Source organism: Daucus carota, chromosome 2 (assembly GCF_001625215.2).
Source record: "Daucus carota subsp. sativus chromosome 2, DH1 v3.0, whole genome shotgun sequence".
Taxonomy (NCBI): Eukaryota; Viridiplantae; Streptophyta; class Magnoliopsida; order Apiales; family Apiaceae; genus Daucus; species Daucus carota.
The window spans coordinates 41,824,434-41,844,556 of NC_030382.2; the positions used below are offsets into that span (position 1 = coordinate 41,824,434).

Genomic DNA, 20,123 nt, shown 5'->3' on the forward strand with positions numbered 1-20,123 from the left:
TACGCTATTCGAGAAACACACGTGGTTTGGAATGTAAATTAAATTTATTAGTGTATTTGTTACATGGAGGGTTGTTATATGGAGGGATAGAGGATTACTCTAGTGAGAACCCTTAAAATGAGATTAAAATGAGAATTTTGTCGAAACATAGCATATATTTTTATGCAAATTGATCGTTGGGAGATAAATAAAAATTCAATAAAGTCAGATTTTGAAAAAAGTTTACCAATTGACTGGAAAAATCAAATTAAAAACAGCAGGCAATAGCTGGGACTGCGTGTGGGCTGGTGTATTATATTCTTGTTTGTTGCCCTTGGTGGGGCCGTCAGATCAGATTGAATATGTGGCTAAAATTAGTTCTCATATCTCATATAGGCATCTAGTTCTCACTTGAGCACTTGCCTGGACAGATATACAACAAAAAATATTTTTCAAAAAATAAAAAGAGAAATTATAGGGTTAATCGTATCGAATGATATATAAAATTTTCGTTAATATGTGATTATAAGATGATGATTGATCAAGGAAAAAAATTCAGATATAAACATTCGATGCGAATTCAGTTTATACACATACGATAAATGCGAGTATCGTATTGACTTTCTCGTTATAAAAATGTTATAGAGTAAGGACTATCTGAATATAGACGGTCCTAATTTATGAGAACCAACACAAAATTGAAATAAATTAGAGATAGAGATTGCAAAATAAATATACTCGTTTTTCATGAACAATATGAATGTATTATGAAATTTGATGCAGTAAAATACACGATTATATTCAATTTTGATTTACGCTTACTTTATATACTAGCCCCTTGACTATTTTAGGCATATAAGACGACACGTAAGATTTTAGTCACTTATATTATAAAGAAATATTATTTACGTCATCTTTTCAATTTATAAATTAATAAATAATATATATTTCTTACATTTAGTATAAAATTATACAAGAAAATGAAATATATAGTACTCCTTCCGTCCCATTTTAACTGATGTTTGACTTTTTAACACGTATGTTGAGGTGTAAAAAAATAATACCTACACTCAATAAAATAATACAATTCTTATCTAAACTTTTATTTGATATAAATTTTATAAAAAATAATTATGTTTAGATGTGATTTTTTTAACATCTTAAAATACGTGTAAAAAAGTCAAAAACAGTTAAAATGGGACGGAGGGAGTATTGCATTAGGCTTGTTGTGGCAAATTTTAATCTGAATTATTAAATAATATGTCTATTAACGGTTAATATATATTTTCTCCATCTCATTTAAATCTATACGCTCATTACTCAATGCTTATATAAAATATGGTTCTATAATTTATTTCGATTTTTTTTTCTGAATAAAAATTTAAAAATCTAATTTTTTTTCTGAAAAAAATAAGAATAATTTATAAAATAATAATTTAATGAAACATTAAAGCGTGTGACGCTCCAGGTGTGTACAACTCATAAACCGAGGGAGTATATTTTATTAATAAAATGATGATTACATATGTAAGACCCGGATTTCGAATTTAGGTTAAATAATATACATGTGATCTCGCATCGGGTTGTTTTATCATCCCTGCTGGTGCGACACAGGACTGACCGACTGAGAGTCACAAAAATCTTTAAAAAGCACGAAGCTCGTTTGAAACCCGGGTGTTTTAACAAAGTTCGTAAAACATCAAATTCTGCCGCCAATTTGAAGAAAGTGAACAAGTTGCGTCTTACCCTAAAAAAAGTCGGAAGCATGTCAGGAAAACATAAAGGAAAATGCTTGGTGCACATAATTGTATACAAAAACATGTACATAATAACATGTGGTGGGTTTTAATTGGAATGGGCCCCCTGCATTTACATCAACAACCCCAATTAAAACCCACCACATCACTTGCCACATCATTTTCTGTACACAATTATGTGCACCTAGCACTACTCAAACATAAATATGCAGGAAGGTAAGTTTAACATTAATGACTCTCGGATCTTGTTTTGTTTACCTCTTACATGTAGCCACACTTTAGTTACTCATAACACAGTGGAGACGTTTGATTGATGGTTAATGAGCCCGGTTAACGGGAATCGGAACCTAATACCCATACATTGTGTTTGGATTAGTAAAATTTTTGCTTGGAATGGGAACCTTATTCCCTCTTGGAGGGTAAATCAATACCTCCACACTCCTTGGGTTACCATTTCCCATACCCTCCATTCCCATACCCCCATTCCCATTCCCACCAATCATCCAAACACCCCCAGTACTGTTTTTTATTTAAGATCCCGAATTAGTAATTTAGTATAGAGGGGCAGAGAATCTGCAGAAACTTTCTACTCTTAAGATATTGAACTTCATAATTTTATCAGCGTCGTTCCCAGCAATAGACCGAGCATAATTAGCCAACCTCTGAAATCGAATCTGGAAATCTGCCACAGACTCATCCTCCTTCTGAGCAATATTCTGGTACTCACGAGCATACTCTTCCCGAACACTAGCAGGAAAATATCTCTGATCAAAATGTGTCTTGAACACATTCCAGGTGAGAGTGTCCTCATACCCAGCTGCATGAGAAGCCACCACTGACTTCCACCAAGTACTAGCATCCCCCTCAAGACGGTAGATACCAAAACGAGCTTTCTCCTCCTCAGAACAATTTAGGACCCGAAATATTTTCTCCATGTGATCAATCCAAGCCTCAGCATCCATAGGGTGTTTAGCTTCCTTAAAAACATTGGGCCGCTGCTTCATAAAACGGTCAAACATAGTCTGGCCTTCCTGATTGGGCACATTACCAGGAGGATTCTGCCTTTGCTGATTAGCTACCTCCCTAACCATGTCCAAGAAAGTTTCCCTGTCCATCACAATCTGTTGTCCTCCTGCATTATTTCTCGAGGTATCTCTTCTAGGCGGCATCCTGCAACATTTATTATGAGAACACATATATAGTGAATATCGAGTAAATATCGCAGTTATATAAAATCTTACTTCTACCCATCCGAAGTCAACCCAAAACTCACAGGTCAAATGCCCTAAGGCTAGTCTACAGAATCATAACCTAAGCTCTGATGCCAAAATGTAACACCCCACTTTTACAATAGGGCTAAATGATTAAATGATTCTAAATTTATTCGGAAATATTATAATGATTTAACAAACAAAATATCAATATGGATAATAAAGTCTGAACTCCATAATGATGAATCCAACAAAGTCTGAAATCAATAGAAATATAAGCTCTAAAGTCTTATTATAGCCCCTAACAACGAAAGCAACTAAAGGTGGGTGTCACTCATCACGATCCCCGCTACCCCTGATTACCTGCGGAAAGAAAGCAAACGAGAGTGAGCCAATGCCCAGTACGAATATAAAAATAGTGTAGGTGCAAAGAGTATCAATAATCTCGAAACAATGATTACAATAAATTGGTACAAATAAGTACCTCAAGTCACAATAATCGAGATAAACAATGAACTATAAATAAGACTCAATGATGAATAAATGACACAATACGGGTCTCTTACACAAAACTGTACTTGCTCAACTCCAATCACCGAGCAAATACAGAACAATGATTTCTTCTTCGGTTATCCACAAGAAGAAATAAAGAATGTATGAAACATTCCACAAAACAATAACGATCATGATCTTCTCACGTCTCATACCCCAGAAACGTGCTCGTATGCTTAAATCACCGATACGAGTTGGTGTCTAGTTCACCTTTACTACGAACTCCATGTGAACATTGTCCGTGATTTACCCACACGGATAAGTTTAAGAGCCCAAACAATTACAAAAGTTGCCGACTCAATGAACAAAATATATACAGTGGTACAATCATAAAACGAAAGGAAACAATAGGAGTCAAGGCAACAATAATTCAAATATATGAAAGCCAAGTGAAAAGAGTGATGTGCAATAACAAAAGAGATTTTAAGAATGTCAAAATAATAAATATAATAAATATTTATTATTTAAGTAAAAGAGAGAAAAGAATAGAATCCGTACCTGATATGAATACTAAACTATCTCTGAAGTATCCACAACCAGATTTGCCTCCTACTTATTAAAATCTAAAAAAAATCAGATTTATTAACATTAACCAGTGAAGAGAACTCAACCTATTTTATACTAATAATATAATAATAACACTAACAAGACTATATGTATCAATTCGGCACATACCGGATATCATTATCACAACCTTAAAATATATACGCTACTGAAAGTTAAATAGCTAGCTCAACGTGCGACTATCACGCTGCTACACAACACAGTGGTTTGCTCTTAATAGTAATCAAGGACATATATTCAAGATAAATAACTAATAACTTGATAATCGAGGAAATCATGTAAATATATGCTTTAGTAATAAAGCAGACTTATATATTAAATAAATATTATTAACTAATATGCTACACATATCAATAAAATTATTTAGCAAAAATTCACTTAACAAATTTAAAAGGCATGAGATCTGATATATAAATAAATATTATACATCTCACATTTAATTCAATGATAATAATAATAATAATAACAAACTAATTACTATTATTTCCAAAATTATAAAAATACACTGAGATTTTATATAAAATAAGTAACACGTATATATAATAATCACACACTTATAAAATCAGACCAAAGCAAAATTCGTTACTTTAAATAGCATTTTAAATAAATTAAATAAACAATAAATCAAGTAGTTAGACCGAACGTTTTAGTAGCACTTGAAGAAAATAGGCTACTGACTTGCTAAAATACATGGTATAATTAACTGGTAAAACTTATAGTCTATAATATGCGAATATAATCACCACATTATAATAACATATTTCAGAAATAAAATAAATATAAACTATTCAAGTTCTTTGCGAAACCCGGAAAATAAATTTAACTATAATGACAATGATAATTTAATGAATTTAAAATAATACCGTGCCACAATAATGTACATAAAGTAAAGCAGTCATTAAAATTAATTTAATTCGATAACAGAAGGTATATAATATGTTGCTACAAAATAAATTTGTAATTACACTAACTTTTAAAATATGCACGTATATATACAAGATTAAAAATACAAGCGAGCACATAAGTTATTATCCACACATGTACATACTGTGGTCAATTCTGGAAAAATATAGATTCTCATGAGTCGTAAAATAAATCAGAAGTTTAACAAATATCATGCTTGCATATCACAGAATCATTATATTAAATAAAATAAAATCATGTTATATCAAATTAAGTCTACACGATAGTTTGCTTACCTCAGCCAAGACTCAAGAGTCTAAAAAAAAGTGTGGCCGCACGAATTACTATAAACCTGAGATTTAAAAATAATAAATAAATAAAATTAGTATAGCATATAATATTTACACCACAAATATAAATTGATAAACAACATAAACCAAACCTCCCGAAGGATATATATACTCTATTTAAGACGTCTTAATATGATGGCCTGAATTTCTTCAAAACAGAGCATTTAGTACTTCCTGAGCGCCTTATATGCAAAACCCACGTGACAACTACACCCTAAATAACTCAAACCTTGTTTTTTTTTTTTACTGCTCCAAACTCATGGCTCTCCCTCTGCTGTTTTTCTTTCTTCTGCGTATCAGTACACTATATAATTTTTATCGCCGGCTAATGGGTCACACACCAGCTCTCTCACTTAATATTATTTATAAAGCTGTGACGATAGGTATAGTTAGAACTTAGAAGAGATAACTCTATTTCAAAAATATCATCACTTATCCTCTATGTAGTTACAAGTAGTGGTTACACCTCACCTATAATATAGGGTCAAGTGTGTTTATCCGATTAAGAAAGTAATATATCTTCCAAATATTAAACAATTAAAATGATTAAAATAAAATTAATGAATTTAATAAAATAATCAGTGGGGCTATTATATTAAATCCCTAAAAGAGCTCAATATGCGGGGACTTAGAGCATCTCCAACCATTTAAAGCCTTTGGCTAAAAGATGAGTTGGCATACTTAAAATAAAAAGATTTAGCTAACAGCTCTAAAAACTCAACTCCAACCATGATGAGCTGTTATCTATAAATTTAGCCAACCTCCTATGGATGGCTAAATTTGTCGAACCTCTACAGGTCTGTAAGAAAATCTGTAGGAAGATTGTACATCATTTATTACCATATTGAACTGTTATATTCTATTTTAACAATTTAAAATATTAATAACATACTATTTTTAAATTATAGCCAACCAATATAGCCAGTACCATTGTAGCAAAATGTCTTACAGGTTCAGCAAATTTTACATAATGTCTTACAGGTCCAATTTAGCCAACGATTATAGCCAACACCGTTGGAGATGCTCTTACTGTTTTGATGTTACCTGAGTCGATCGGACGTCTGAATAAACTTGTTAGGCTGACATTAAGTTTTAACAAGAATCTTGAAACTCTTCCGAACACCATTTGTGACTTGAGAGCACTTGAATCTCTATATATTGGTGGTTGCAGTAGTGTGGAAGCCTTGCCTTTAGGATTGGGGAACATAAAATCCCTACAAGTGCTTGATGCGGAGGGACTAGCTGTATTCAGATTACCAGATTCCATGGGACGTCTTAGTAACCTTGTTGAGCTGACAATTAGTTATAAAAAGAACCTTGAAAGTCTTCCAGACACCATTTGCAACCTGAGTTACTTAAAGATTCTAAATATCCGGCTGTAATAAACTAGAAATATCACCACCTCAACTATAGAAGATTACAAGGTTAAGGGAATTATATGCAAGAGGTGCTACTCTGTTCATACAACCTTTTGATATGAAACCAAGCCAGTTCGCGTTATCATTGCAGAAGTTGGACTTATCTGAGAGTAACATTACTGCCTTAACATCCAACATTAATCATTTTTTAAACCTAGAATATATCGATCTTATTAATTGTGGCCATTTGTCGTCCATTGCAGAACTTCCTTCAAGCCTGAAATGGATAAGGGCAGCTGGTTGTGCGTCAATGGAGAGTTTACCAAATGTATCCAATTTGAAACTGTTAGAAAAGTTGGACCTTACAGATTGTAGTGCATTGACTGAGATTCAAGGCCTGGAGGAAGTCTCACTTCTATATAAATACTCGGTCTGGGATGTTCAACCCATCTCTAATGGAATACACTTTCAAGAAACGTTTCTTTCAGGTTTGCTTAATCTCATACTCTTATGATGAAATTGGCTGGTAGAAGCTTGTTTCCGGTTAAGAGGATTATTGTTTTAAAACTTTAGTTAGTTAATTTAGTTGGAAAAATAAAATCATTCTCGAAGATAAACAGATCACCTAGTGATCTCGAATGTCTAATATATAAAGCCCTTAATATCAGAACAGGGAACTGGGTGATTTCTGAAATATTTGTTAGTTTAACCTTTTTTCTTCATATTCTGTAACAAATATATTCAGCATTTGGGCGTCAAATCAGAATTTATACACGGGTAGCTGAGTTTCCGGAATGGACTATTCAGTCAAGTAATTTAGGATCAATAATGTTCTTAGATTTGCCGCCAGATGTGTCACACAATTTCTTGGCTACGATCCTTTGCTTTATATTGCACGGAAACAATGAGATGAATATTAGCACTTATTCGGTTAAGAATACCACAACAAATTTTAATATGGAATTACAGTTTATATAGTCATTACCATGAACCATTGATAGTAACAATACCAAGATCAATTTTCTCAGTGAGAGATGGCGACCAGCTAATTGAAATAACATCAAATTCAGAAATTTGTGGGGGTCATCTATTACAGAGCTGATATTATGGTGATTTATAGTACCTCAGTGCCACTTTCATGCAGAAGACAACGGAAGCTACTCTTCTAAATGATCAAAACATTTGGAAAGTGACAAGAAGTGAATGCCCTTCTTTCTCTGACCTGAGATATGGCTACAGTGGAAGTCTACTGTTATGGACCCAAGTCATTTGTTTCCCAACTACAAGGACACAGGTAACCACAAAGTATACTTATAGTTTATTACCGCTCTCTGCACTTTCAGCCATGTAACTGCTAGAATATAATCTAGAAGGTAAGCTAGCCACAAATTCATCTATATTATTGGGAGATATAAAAGAATTTTTAAGACATGGTTTATAATTGTAGGGAAATGGGTATGTAAACCAAACATATTGTTACTTGTAGAAATAGCATCCATACACAAATTGGTGCAGGAAGATACAACATGGGCTATACGTTCCTACCTCATTTATAATGTCAGTGGCAGTGGCATAAGTTGTATATGCTTGAATCTAAGCTAATACTAATGTACTATTGAACTTAACGAATGATGGTTAAAAAAGGATTCTGATGCATTATATTTTAACTTCATTCTGCAATGGACATTGCATTGTTAATATATTGAGCTCTGTGTTTGTGCACGAAGTACTTGAAACAATGTTTCAGTCATTAGACTGACATGAACATCTGTTAGCGTTTTTTGAATTTTTATATTGATATGAAGTTTTAGTAGAATTATGTTGCCCATATATATATCGAGTCTGCAGAGTAATCTGGCTTTTGAAGTGTTTGCATGGCCTGGGGGTGGTCGTCTTATGTGGCAAGCCTTTTAAGTATCTAGATATATCGAATATTGTTCCAAATATATGTAACAAGACAAAGAACTCAGGCTAATATACGTAATTGATAGTACTAAATAGGACAGGTAAATTCGTTGCTTATCAAACAAAAAGTTCATATATATATATCTGATTCAGATTTGAGTCCAGGTTGTCAGTTATAATGGTCTTACAGATATATGTTATTCTCATAATTGTTTTCAACTTTCTACAGGATGAGATTGCCTTGATGTCAAAGATTTAGCAGATGGATGCTAGCGGCACTGCTACTTTGGTGAAAGTTATCTTATAATAAACCTTAAGTTTATCTTAAGTACACACTTTTAATGTGGTGACTAAGTTATGAAGAAATAGAGGTGGTGTGTTAGAGGACTGAAAACTAGAAAACTGCAGTTGGCTGGTGTAGGATCGGCTTTAAATGCAGTCACATCACAGGCAGGGGCGGATCTAGTAAGAGGCGGGTGGACATGTGTCCCCGCTAAAAACTTTTTTGACATTTTTCACCATTCTAGATTTTACAAAATTATAGAAGTGCTCCCACAAAATTTTAAAATATATAAGTGTTTGAAACTTGTTTGTTGCTCCCGAAAACCTTAATACTACATCCGCCCCTATTCTCAGGTGTGTGCACAGAAAAAAATGAACTAAGAGTAATTCATTAACAAGTCAAACAAGGTTGTGTCCATGCATCCATAGTTTTGTTGAGCGAACAAATGGCTTCAACAAGTTCTCAATCTCAATCCTCTTCTGTTTCATATCTAGAGCCTCCTCCGACTTCTCAAAGACCACATCTTCTTTGGGACGTTTTCTTGAGCTTCCGCGGTGCAGACACTCGATTAAATTTTATCAGTCATTTGTACAAAAGACTAGCTGATCTTGGAATTCGGACGTTTAAGGATGTACCTGAGTTGAGCACAGGAGAAGTTATCAAAAAAGGTTTGCACCAAGCTATTCAGGAATCCCTGATTTATGTTGTTGTCTTCTCGGAAAATTATGCTTCGTCAACTTGGTGCCTGGATGAACTTGTAGAAATCTACAATAATTACAAAAAAATGAACCGGTTGGTGATTGGTGTGTACTACAAAATTGAGCCATCTGTAGTTCGACGCCAAACTGGCAGTTTTGCAGAACCTTTTGAAGAATATGAAATTCGTTTTGATGATAGAAAAGAGAGAGTGGACAAATGGCGCTGCACACTAGAAGAAGTTGCTGGCTTTTCCGGGCAACATGTATCTGCAGAAAGGTAACTTACATATCAAGTTTTGCAGATGTAACTTATATGTGATAAGATTGATAAAAAAAATTTATAAACATAAGCACAAATTTATCACCAGCTAGTGAGCTGCATCCACTCGATTAAGTTCTGCAGATGTAATTTTTTAAATATTTAATAGACTGGAGACCATATATGGTCTCCTGGTTACTGTTTTCCTTCATTTTCATAAAATAATTAAGAATACACATACAAGTACAAGTACAAGTACATCATGAAATCTTTACATGAACTGTCCTAACAGTTGTTCGGTATAGAATATTGTTCAGTATAGAATACCTATCAAACTTTAGCTATGTTAATGATCTAAATCTTTATATTTATTAATTAAGCGATATACAAAAATCTGTTTCACGATTACTTGAATTGCATGGCAGGGATGAAGCTGATATAATCACTGAAATTGTTGATAGAATTGAAATCGAAATAAAACCACGGACTTTGGAAGTTGCCGCTTTTCCGACTGGGTTAGAGACTCGTGTTAAAGACATAACAACATTGATGAGCAGTGATACAGAAGGTGTCACTATAATTGGTATGTATGGCATGGGGGGAGTGGGGAAAACAACTCTTGCCAAAGCTCTTTACAATCAACTCCTGGAAAGAAGGTTTAGGTGCTGCTGCTTTCTCGCAGATGTTAGGGAGATTGCAGGGAGAGAAAATGGACTAGTATTCTTGCAACAGCAATTTATTGATGAATTTCTTAGGAGTAAAAAACAACATACGATCCACAATGTTGAAGAGGGAACTAAGTTTATAAGAGAGCGTTTTGGTTCAGCCAAAGTTATGGTTCTCATTGATGATATAAACGAACTCAAACACTATAAAAATTTGGTACCTGGAATATTTGGTCCTGGGAGTGTTGTTATTGTAACCACCAGGGATGAAGAGCTGCTGCTTAAAATTGGAGTAGAGGGGAGATATAGACTCTATATAAATCTGATGGAAGATGAAGATTCATTAGCACTGTTTTCCCACCATGCATTTGGAAATGCTGTACCAGAGCATGCTTTGAAGGTACTGTTGAAAGACATTTTAAGTCTTGCTGGTGGGCTTCCTTTGGCTCTCGTAGTTTTCGGTGCATATTTGTCTACACAGTCTGAGGGAGGATGGAAAGGTTACATTGAGAAACTGCAGCGAATCCCAGACATCACTATTCAACAAAAACTTTTGATTAGCTTGAATGCCATAGAGCTCGAGGATCCTATGCTCAAGAAAATATTCCTTGACATTGCTTGTTTTTTCGTAGGAGAGAGAAAAAGGGAAGTAGTTCCAATACTGGAAACTTATTATTCCTACGTGGATCATAAAATTGACACTCTAAAGAAAAGATGCTTACTGATTATCAATAATAGATACGAGTTGAGAATGCATCATCTGGTTAGGGATATGGGAAGAGAATTGGCGCGTAACAGATGTTATGATGAGCCTGGAAAACATAGTAGATTGTGGGTATCAAAAATGATACGTGAAGTATTGAAGAAGAAAAAGGTGACTTCTTAATGTCTACATCTTAGAGTTCTTACAAAGATAATATGATGGTTCCATACGATAAATATGAAATCATATGATACAACATTCTTCCTGACTTCTCTTTCTGTATATGCTCTCTTTCTCTTCTTCTTTTTCTTAAATTTGTTTATCAAACACTATTCATCAACTTTTTTCTCTATTACATATTAGGGAACAGAAGCAATTGAAGGTATCATCCCGAGCAACTTTGACTACCATAAGGCACTGGAGGGAGTAACATTTGTTACCAAAACATTCAAACGGATGAGTGTATTAAGATTTCTTCACCTCAGCAGCGGAAATGTCAGTGGGAATTTTGAGCAAGCTTTTGAAAATTTAAGGTGGCTTCGTTGGGATCATTTTCCTTTGAAGTGCTTACCTTCTGAATTTTGCCCGCAAGAACTTGTTTTCCTTGCATTGCCTAGTAGCAAGATGAGAACATTTTGGGAGCTAAATATGGTAGGTAAACCCCAATATGCGACTTTCTCTAATAGCATATTATTTTTATGTAGAATCTGTGATTAAATTTCTCCCCATTGCCCTCGTTTTTGCAGGATTCGCATGTTTTTGAAATGTTGACGACTATGGACATGTCTTATTCTGAAGATTTAGTTACCACTCCTGACTTCACTACACTGTCGTCTCTTAAAACTTTGAATCTCAAGGGCTGTACAAGCTTGGAGGAGGTCCACATATCAATTGGATGTTTGCCGAGTCTGCTTTCCTTGAATTTGAGTGGTTGTGTGAACCTAAGAAGTCTTCCGGACAACATCTGCAACATCAGAGCACTCAAACGTCTAGATGTTGGCGGTTGCAGTAGTTTGGAAGCATTGCCAATGGATTTAGGGAAAATAGAATCTTTAAAAGAGCTCATTGCATGGGGACTAACAACTGTTCCGAAAATACCAGATTCGATCCTAAATCTCAGTAAGCTTGTTGAGTTTAATCTAAGTGATAAGGAATACCTTGAAACTCCATCCAGTTCCGTGCAAAATTCAACTCTTACTGGCTGGGATGTTTTCTTAAGCTATTGCAGTGCGGACACTCCCTTTACCAGTCATTTGTACACTGCCCTAGATTATCATGAAATTCGAACATATATGGGCGATTCTGAGCGGAGCAACGGAGAAGTAATTGCATTGCCGCAAGCTTTTTGGAAATCCAATATTTTTGTTGTTGTCCTCTCAGAAAATTATGCTTCTTCGTATCGGTGCCTTGATGAGCTCGGCAATATTGTCAGTCGGAAGAATTTGGTTTTACCTGTGTTTTATAAAATTGATGCATCAGTTGTGGAAGACCAAACTGGAGGTTTTAGAGAAGTTTTTGAAAGACTTCAAATTAATTTCGGGGGTAATTTGGGGAAAGTTGAGAATTGGCGCCTTGCACTAAAAAAAGTTGCTAAATTTTCAGGATACCATATATCTGAAGACAGGTAATTTAAACATTTAGCAGTTAGCACTAATCCCTTTCAGTCTATTGCTTGCATTTATACACTGCTAATTAATATACATTGCTTTCCTAGATAATAAATTATTCGAAAAAGTGAAACTAGTTATAGTAACAAACAAACAGTGACACCAATATTCTTTGCCAATATGTTTTCACAACAAAGATTACTACCGTCTACCAATATATATTATGATAAATAGAATTGCGTTGCAGGTCTGAGACTGATATTATCAATGAAATTGTTGATGAGATTTTGATCGAGAAGAGACCTGAGGCTTCAAGTGTTGCAGAATATCCAGTGAGGTTGGGTTATCGTGTTAAAGGCATAACAACATTGTTGAGCAGTGGCACAGAAGGCGTGGTTAAGTTTGGTATACATGGTATGGCTGGAGTAGGTAAAACAACTCTAGCCAAAGCCCTTTTTGAACAGCTCTTGAGAGAAGGAAGCTTTGAGGGCAGCTGCTTTCTTACAGACGTTAGCGAAGCTTGGCAGACATTCAAAGGCCCTGAAATATTACAACAGAAACTTGTTAATGATGTTCTCAAGAAAGATGGTGAAATCAAGGTTCACAATGTTGACCAAGGAACTAAGTTGATAAGAGATGGAATAATTTCAACAAAAGTCCTGGTTGTTATTGATGATTTAGAGGACCTTAATCAATATCAATCACTGGTAGGACCATTTGTTGCTGGCAGTGTAGTTATTATAACTACAAGGGATGAAGAGATGCTGGATGAGATTAATGTAGAAACCAAATATCGATACATGGCAAATGTGTTGGATCCTGCAGAGTCACTGGCGCTGTTTACCCAACATGCATTTGATAATGGTAAGCTAAGCAGATCTTTGATGGTATTCTGTAAAGACGTTCTGCACCTGGCTGGTGGCCTTCCATTTGCTCTTCAGGTTTTCGGGTCACATTTGTCTTCGCGATCTGCTGGAGATTGGCAAGATTACATCAAGAACTTGCAGGAAAGTCCCAACAGCACTATTCAGCAAAAACTTATGATTAGCTTGGATGCCTTAGCATTGGATGATTCTGTGCTGAAGAAAGTATTCCTCGACATTGCTTGTTTTTTCCTAGGAAGCAAGATGGAAGAGGTCCTCCGAATAATGGGAAATCGTTATCATTACCTACATGATAATATATGTACTCTGGAGAAAAACTGTTTTCTGACGATCAATGACAGAGACGAGCTGGAAATGCATCAGCTGCTTCGAGATATGGCCAGGGAATCTGTGTGAAAATGATAAACCTAAACTAGTGTTATCACGGTCATACAATTTGGTAAATGTAGGTTGTGTATTATGTGTGTATGCTACAATCTCCTTAAGTTCATATGTATGCAATTTTTTTAAAGTTATAATGTAGAATATGGCTTGATTGAATGTTTACACTTTACAATAGCTATGAACACTGAAACTCTGAAAGGTGAGTATCCTAATGAGATTAGTACAAACATATCAATTATCAGTTAATTAGATAAACATCCGGACATTATGCGGATGTGTGTGTTGGACTCATCACATTATGAGGTCGTTTGGGTGAGTTTAAAATAAGTGCTTCATGATTTGATTAATGTAAAAAAGTGAAGTAGAAGTTAGAAGCAAGTTAAGACTTTTAAGTGATTAAAGTGTTTGAGGAAAAAGTAGAAATTTTGAGAGAAAACTAGCATTTGTAATTTATGAAAAGTGCTTCTGCTGTTTTACACAAACGGGTTAAGAAAAACAGAAGCCAACTTCTTTGAAAATAAGTGTTTCTACACCGTTGCGGAACAGGCACATATCTTCCCGTTTCCACGATTATTTTGTTCACGTAATACATGTAAATTTAGTCCACTACACCATCTTGTGATTGTGAAAGTCCGTACACGCATCTGGTGTATGGCATTCAGCTTATACGCATATGACGAATGTGAAGACTTCTAATTTCATAGTGACTTTCTCACTATACACGCATTTTGCAGATGCGCTTGTTCTCTGGTAAAAAAATATATTATTATATTTGAGGTCCTATGCGGTATTTTAACAAGAGGCCTCTTTGAGTACATAAAAATATTTTATTTTATTTAATATATAAATTTTTATGTAATTTAATAATAAATTCTCAGTTTTTACATTATCATATATAATTATATATAAAAATTATTTATGATAACATAGCCTAGAAAATTTAAACACTATACTGAGACTGAAATCTACCATACAAGGATATTATGGTCATTAGCTGAAGTGCATTTCACCCATTTATATCATCATCAAGTTATTTCTCAGCTCATTGGCTGCCCTAAGCTTTATCTCCCACCTTCTCTTCCTTGTTATAGTAAATTGACTTGAAATTAAAGGCTTTTCAAGCAGACCCATCTCATTGAGTTTACTACTTGCTCTAAATTTAAAGTCTTTCAAGGCTCCTCCTCCATGGTTCTTGGTTTAGAGCTTCTTCAAGGTTAGTCTTCAATTATACTGCCACTGTATGTATATTAGAAAACATATTCACCATTGTTTCAGTCTCAATACATGTGAAATTATGGTTCTTGAACATTCTAAATCATTACAAAAAGTTCACATTTTTAAAGAATTAAGTGGCCCTGTAGCATTTTTTGTGTGCTTGAGATTGGATGGTCTGTGTAGATATTATTATTTTATTAGATTTTTATATGATTGAACCCATTAGCACTATAGCATCTACCTTGAATAGTTCAATTATTTGTACCTTTAGTTTCTTGCTTTTTGAATATTGTTTCTTCGATATATTGATTCTTATTTACTTTCTCTGCGATATATTGGTAATTGTGATCAAGGCCTTTCATTTTCGATGAATGAGCTGTGTGTTGATTAAATTGGAGAGTCTTCTGGTAAGCTATGTTATCATGCTTAAAGCAAAGAGTTTGTGCTAGATTTACAATGCTTGTCAGTTTGATGAATTTTGGATGAGCTGGTGAGTGAAGAACACTGTACCACTTGCAATATGGTTGTCTGTGTTATTGGGTTTTTCTATCTCTGGTTTTGACTCATCGTGCTTAGTAAGTTTTAACCACTGACGTGTTGATTGATTTATATTAGCCTCCAAATTTTGTAGAGCAGGAATACATTGTATGTTGTTTTTGTTAAAGATTTGATCATGTATCATTGATTATAAAACATATTGTTGATGAAAGAAAATATTGCCATGTGGCCTGAGTAGATATATAGGAAAACTAACCGCTGATTGCAATTTAGTACAACTACCGTAATATTCACTCAGCTTACATTGTCAACCTTCTATACCTTCAATTACTTTTTATTTGCTAATGAAGGATTGTAGTAGAAAGGAAGAATGTACAGAATTTGAGGGGAACACCTAGCAAAGGAGGAATAGCCTCCAACCCTTACAAAAAAAACCGAACGATTACAACTTGGAAATAATAGATATCAAAACAGCTTGAAAAGAGCAAAGGTTAGTACAATAGACTAGTTAATGTAATATCTTCCTTCATCTTCTTTATGAAGCTATCTGTTGCGGAAAAAATTTCCAACCTCCCTTTAACTTTGAATAAAATAGAAGAAACTCCATTTCCTGCCCCTGCATTGTGAATACGATGATTTCGTTCCTTCCATTTATGATAAACAATCATGCTAAAATACAAGTTTGCTAAACAAAGTATCCAGTTAGGCTGCCTGCTGTTGCAAATATCCCTGTCAGTAAAATTAGCCCAACTTTGGTGAAGAGAATGGGGACTAGCCTGCAGAATGAATTGTTAGCATAGGATAGTACTTGTGAGCACCTGTGATTTGTGAACATAGGGTTGTATTATATATGATATACTAGGTTATGACCCGTGCCAAACACGGTTATTTATTATAAATATAATGCCATTTTATTTGATTACGTTAATATCTTTTTAATATAATTATTTAAATTATTGTTGTTTAGATATAAAACTTCCTATGTATGAACACTATTTTAAATTTTAATTTTTACTAAAAGTTTATTTTTAAATACATATCATGATATGAATTTACTTCAGGATGATATGTTTTATTTTAGCAAAGTCATTATGTTCTCTTATGATTTCAGAAGTGATGGAAAAAATATTTAGCATCGACAAATAGAAGTTGGCTTGTAGGCTCTTTAATATTTATAAAATTTAAAAAAATTCAACTCGTAATGTTTTAGACGTCTAATAGGTAATTGTTACGTGTAACGCTAGTTGAAGTTCTTGTAGATGTAGTAATTTTAGTTGTTTTAGTAGTTGTTTCACAAATTAATATAGAAGTCCAACGAAGTTTTCAAGTTATATAACTTATATTCAAACTAATTTGTTATCATTTTTTTGACAATGTCTTGTGTTTTGATCCTTTTACTATAATTATATGGATTTGGTTAATAATATCAATATGGGCTCCTTATTTATTCAAATTCTGAAACATGATAGGAATCTATAGAGTTGTCGAGTAAATTAAATTATTTGTGCTTTAAAAATTAAAACAAATAATTTTGTTGGAAAGATAATTCTGTTGGTGGGATAATCGTTACATTATAAAATCTTAGCCAATATGAAAGTCTAACAGAGCTTTTAAGTTCATTAACTTCAATTCAAAACTAATTTGTTATCAAAAATTTTTGACAATATCTTGTGTTTCGGTCCTTTTACAATATGTTGCGATATGGACAATTGTTCAAATGGTAGTAGTGGCAGTGGCTTCATTTTCGTGGAGTTTGCGTTTGCATGACAGTGTTACCACCACCTTCTTCGTCTTTATCCCAATCTTGTGAAGGGCATGAGTTTGAATTTAATTTTGTATTAATATGAATTTGGCTAGTAATGTAAATATGGACTCTTTATTTATTTGAAATCTGAAATGTTATAGGAATTTTATAGGGTTGTTTCTTAAATTGAAATGTTTGTGATTTAAAAAATAAAACAAATAGTTTTGTTGATGATGTAACTCTGTTGTGGTGATATAATCATTACATTACATAATCCTAACTAATATGGAATTCTTTTTATAGTAGTATAATAATAATTATTATTAAATAAAGAAAACCAGAGGATGATAACTAAATTTGGTACTTTGGTAGTTGGTACTCTGATGTTTCACTGAAACGGCGTTTCGCTCGTTAATAAAGGCTATATATAAGAAGATAGTGTTTATTTGCACTGCAAAAACATATTATATACATATTGATAAATTTTATATTTATGTTAATGTCATATTTTATGTTCTTACCATGATAATCTAAGATTTATTTTATATGGTTAATGGTTATTGAATATAACCTCAGATATTTCGGTTTCATGTGCTCTTTAAGTTCACAAGTTCAGACGTTTGAAATTTTTATTCTGTCTTTCTCTGCTGTTTCAGTCACATGCCAATTGGAAGGTGAACTCGTACTTTTGCCTCAAGCATGAACTTTACTGTGTTTGTTATTAACGCATGGACAGTGCAAGTGTAATACTTGGTGACAAAAGCTCAAGTGACATTGTTTTACAGTTGAAAAATAAAGAAGGAAGACCTGAACATTTCCATTCACATAGTTTTGTCCTCAAGAGTAAGAGCGAGTACTTTGCAGATAGGCTATCCAATGGAAGTGCTGCTACTTGTATTGAAATTAAGTGCTCAGATTCTAATTATCAACATCATGTTGAACTTTTGAGGCTCTTCTATCTTCCTGCAGACTTACTCTTGGACTCCCTCAGGTCTTTTCAATCTGCCATTGGAATTCTACAACTGGCTGCTTCCTTCGGCTGTGAAGAGATAACCAAGAGCTGCATCCAGTACTTGGAGGCTGTTCCTTGGGAGGACAAGGAAGAGGAGGAGATCTTAAAAGTAGTTTCAAAATTAGGTCCAATGGCCATGCCCATATTAAATAGGATTCAGCCAGTAGACTTAACAGCAACCAGAAATGTTTTCATCTCTGCAGTTCGATTTGCTACTTGTCGTGGAGGAACTTGCCCTCCATTTAGAGATGATCTCAAAATTTCAGCTCAAGAGCAAGTTGAATACATGCTAGGTGATGATGAAGACGTACCACTAATTACAGCAGATGATGAAGTGAAATTGGAAATGGTAACGGGTCTATCTAAAGTTTTTTCTTTGTTTGAAGAGGAACTTTCATTGATGCTTGTTAATTCTGAACTCACATGTGAGGTAGCGGAGGACAAGATCATGCATAACCTCAGTGACCTTGAATGGATGTGTAATATTCTAACAAAAATGGATCTACTAAAGGATTTTGTTACTTGTTGGACTGAGACATCAAATAAGTTGCTGAGGGTTATCCAAGACAGCAAATATTGTTTGAACATGTGGGGTCCTAAAGTAAAGATTATAGAAATTACAGCAAAAGTTTTGGAAGCCGTAGGATATGGAAATGTCATTATCCAAAGCCCATTCAGAGTGCAATTACTGAAGACATGGTTGCCTTATATAAGAACAACAAAGCCTCTTCTGGATGCTATGGGCAACAAAGACATGAGCTTTACTTACAAGATGGATGAAGACTTGTGCCACTGTATCGAGGCAGCAATGGTCTCCCTAGTTCTGGCTTTACCATCAGATGATCAAGCCGATATACTAACAGACTGGATGAATGGCGAACAGATTAAGTACCCTGATTTAAGTGAAGCTTTTGAGGTCTGGTGCTACAGAACCAAATCTGCAAAGAGAAGATTGGTTGAAGGTTTAGAGAAAGCTGGTGAAGCTGCACTCAGCCAGTGATATACGGTATCACCACAAGACTAATCCGCGCGTGGCACAACGCACGAGTTTCAGTTATAAAATTCCGATTTTATTTTGTAATTCCATATTTCTTGTTTAGTCTATCCTGTATTTTCCCAGTTTTCTTTTCTGATTATCATTGTGGAGGTGGTGATCAAAGATGGCATCTTTTGTAAGATTGACAGTGGATATAGATGACATGAATCAACTGATTGTACCAATTTAACCTCAAAAGCCTCTGAGTTGAATATGGAGCATGCATTTTCTTGAATAATGAGTCAAGCCAAAGAAGCTTATGTTATCTTATTGACTGCTCTAGTGGTTAGCATTGCATATTCTAATTGATAACAAACTTATCCTAATGTGTGATGATAATTAACAAAATATATTCTTGTGCTTGTATTTTTATATATTTATCTTCACTTGAACCCACACCAACCGACCGTGTTTGCAATGATACTTGATGCCGTTCATAGGACCACCTTAAATTATTTTCTTTTTTTACTTTTTCTTTAATAAAATTAATTAAAGACTGACAACTGCTAGAAGCTTCTAGGCCTAGCCGCTTTTAATAAAAATAAATAAATAAATT

General features: G+C 34.2%; 3 protein-coding genes across 6 annotated transcripts; 2 read left to right on the top strand and 1 right to left on the bottom strand.

The window, feature by feature from the left end:
• Nucleotides 1–2,287: 2,287 nt before the first annotated feature.
• LOC108207591 (uncharacterized) lies at nt 2,288–4,284 on the bottom strand. The gene is made up of 2 exons (XM_017378026.2): nt 3,998–4,284; nt 2,288–2,906 (listed from the first exon to the last, which is right to left on the bottom strand). Exon 2 carries the CDS (start codon nt 2,903–2,905, stop codon nt 2,288–2,290), a length of 618 nt encoding a protein of 205 aa, XP_017233515.1. The 5' UTR covers nt 2,906; nt 3,998–4,284.
• A 2,068-nt stretch (nt 4,285–6,352) lies between these two features.
• LOC108207968 (TMV resistance protein N-like) lies at nt 6,353–14,216 on the top strand. Of its 2 annotated transcripts, none has more exons than XM_017378431.2 (8): nt 6,353–6,844; nt 6,938–7,162; nt 7,703–7,968; nt 8,809–9,837; nt 10,245–11,358; nt 11,551–11,838; nt 11,934–12,811; nt 13,042–14,216. In XM_017378431.2, exons 4-8 carry the CDS (start codon nt 9,308–9,310, stop codon nt 14,072–14,074), a joined length of 3,843 nt encoding a protein of 1,280 aa, XP_017233920.2. In that variant the 5' UTR covers nt 6,353–6,844; nt 6,938–7,162; nt 7,703–7,968; nt 8,809–9,307; the 3' UTR covers nt 14,075–14,216. The 2 variants fall into 2 exon arrangements, with proteins under 2 accessions (XP_017233920.2, XP_063943657.1); XM_064087587.1 differs by having other exon boundaries at nt 7,819–7,968.
• Nucleotides 14,217–15,069: 853 nt separating this feature from the next.
• Nucleotides 15,070–19,841, top strand: LOC108205851 (BTB/POZ domain-containing protein At3g05675). Of its 3 annotated transcripts, XM_064087589.1 has the most exons (3): nt 15,089–15,275; nt 15,631–15,684; nt 18,176–19,841. In XM_064087589.1, the coding sequence occupies exon 3, from the start codon at nt 18,248–18,250 to the stop codon at nt 19,529–19,531; it is 1,284 nt and encodes a 427-aa protein (XP_063943659.1). In that variant the 5' UTR covers nt 15,089–15,275; nt 15,631–15,684; nt 18,176–18,247; the 3' UTR covers nt 19,532–19,841. The 3 variants fall into 3 exon arrangements, with proteins under 3 accessions (XP_017231434.1, XP_063943659.1, XP_063943660.1); XM_017375945.2 differs by lacking the exon at nt 15,631–15,684 and having other exon boundaries at nt 15,070–15,275; XM_064087590.1 differs by lacking the exons at nt 15,089–15,275; nt 15,631–15,684 and adding an exon at nt 15,708–15,852.
• The last annotated feature ends 282 nt before the right edge of the window (nt 19,842–20,123 follow it).

Bases quoted from the DNA above. Each gene is read 5' to 3' on its own strand.
- LOC108207591 (XM_017378026.2), bottom strand. From the start codon at position 2,905: ATGCCGCCTAGAAGAGATACCTCGAGAAATAATGCAGGAGGACAACAG.
- LOC108207968 (XM_017378431.2), top strand. From the start codon at position 9,308: ATGGCTTCAACAAGTTCTCAATCTCAATCCTCTTCTGTTTCATATCTA. The intron at 11,359-11,550 runs GTGACTTCTTAA...ATTACATATTAG, and splicing joins AAGTATTGAAGAAGAAAAAG to GGAACAGAAGCAATTGAAGG. The intron at 12,812-13,041 runs GTAATTTAAACA...ATTGCGTTGCAG, and splicing joins TACCATATATCTGAAGACAG to GTCTGAGACTGATATTATCA.
- LOC108205851 (XM_017375945.2), top strand. From the start codon at position 18,248: ATGGACAGTGCAAGTGTAATACTTGGTGACAAAAGCTCAAGTGACATT.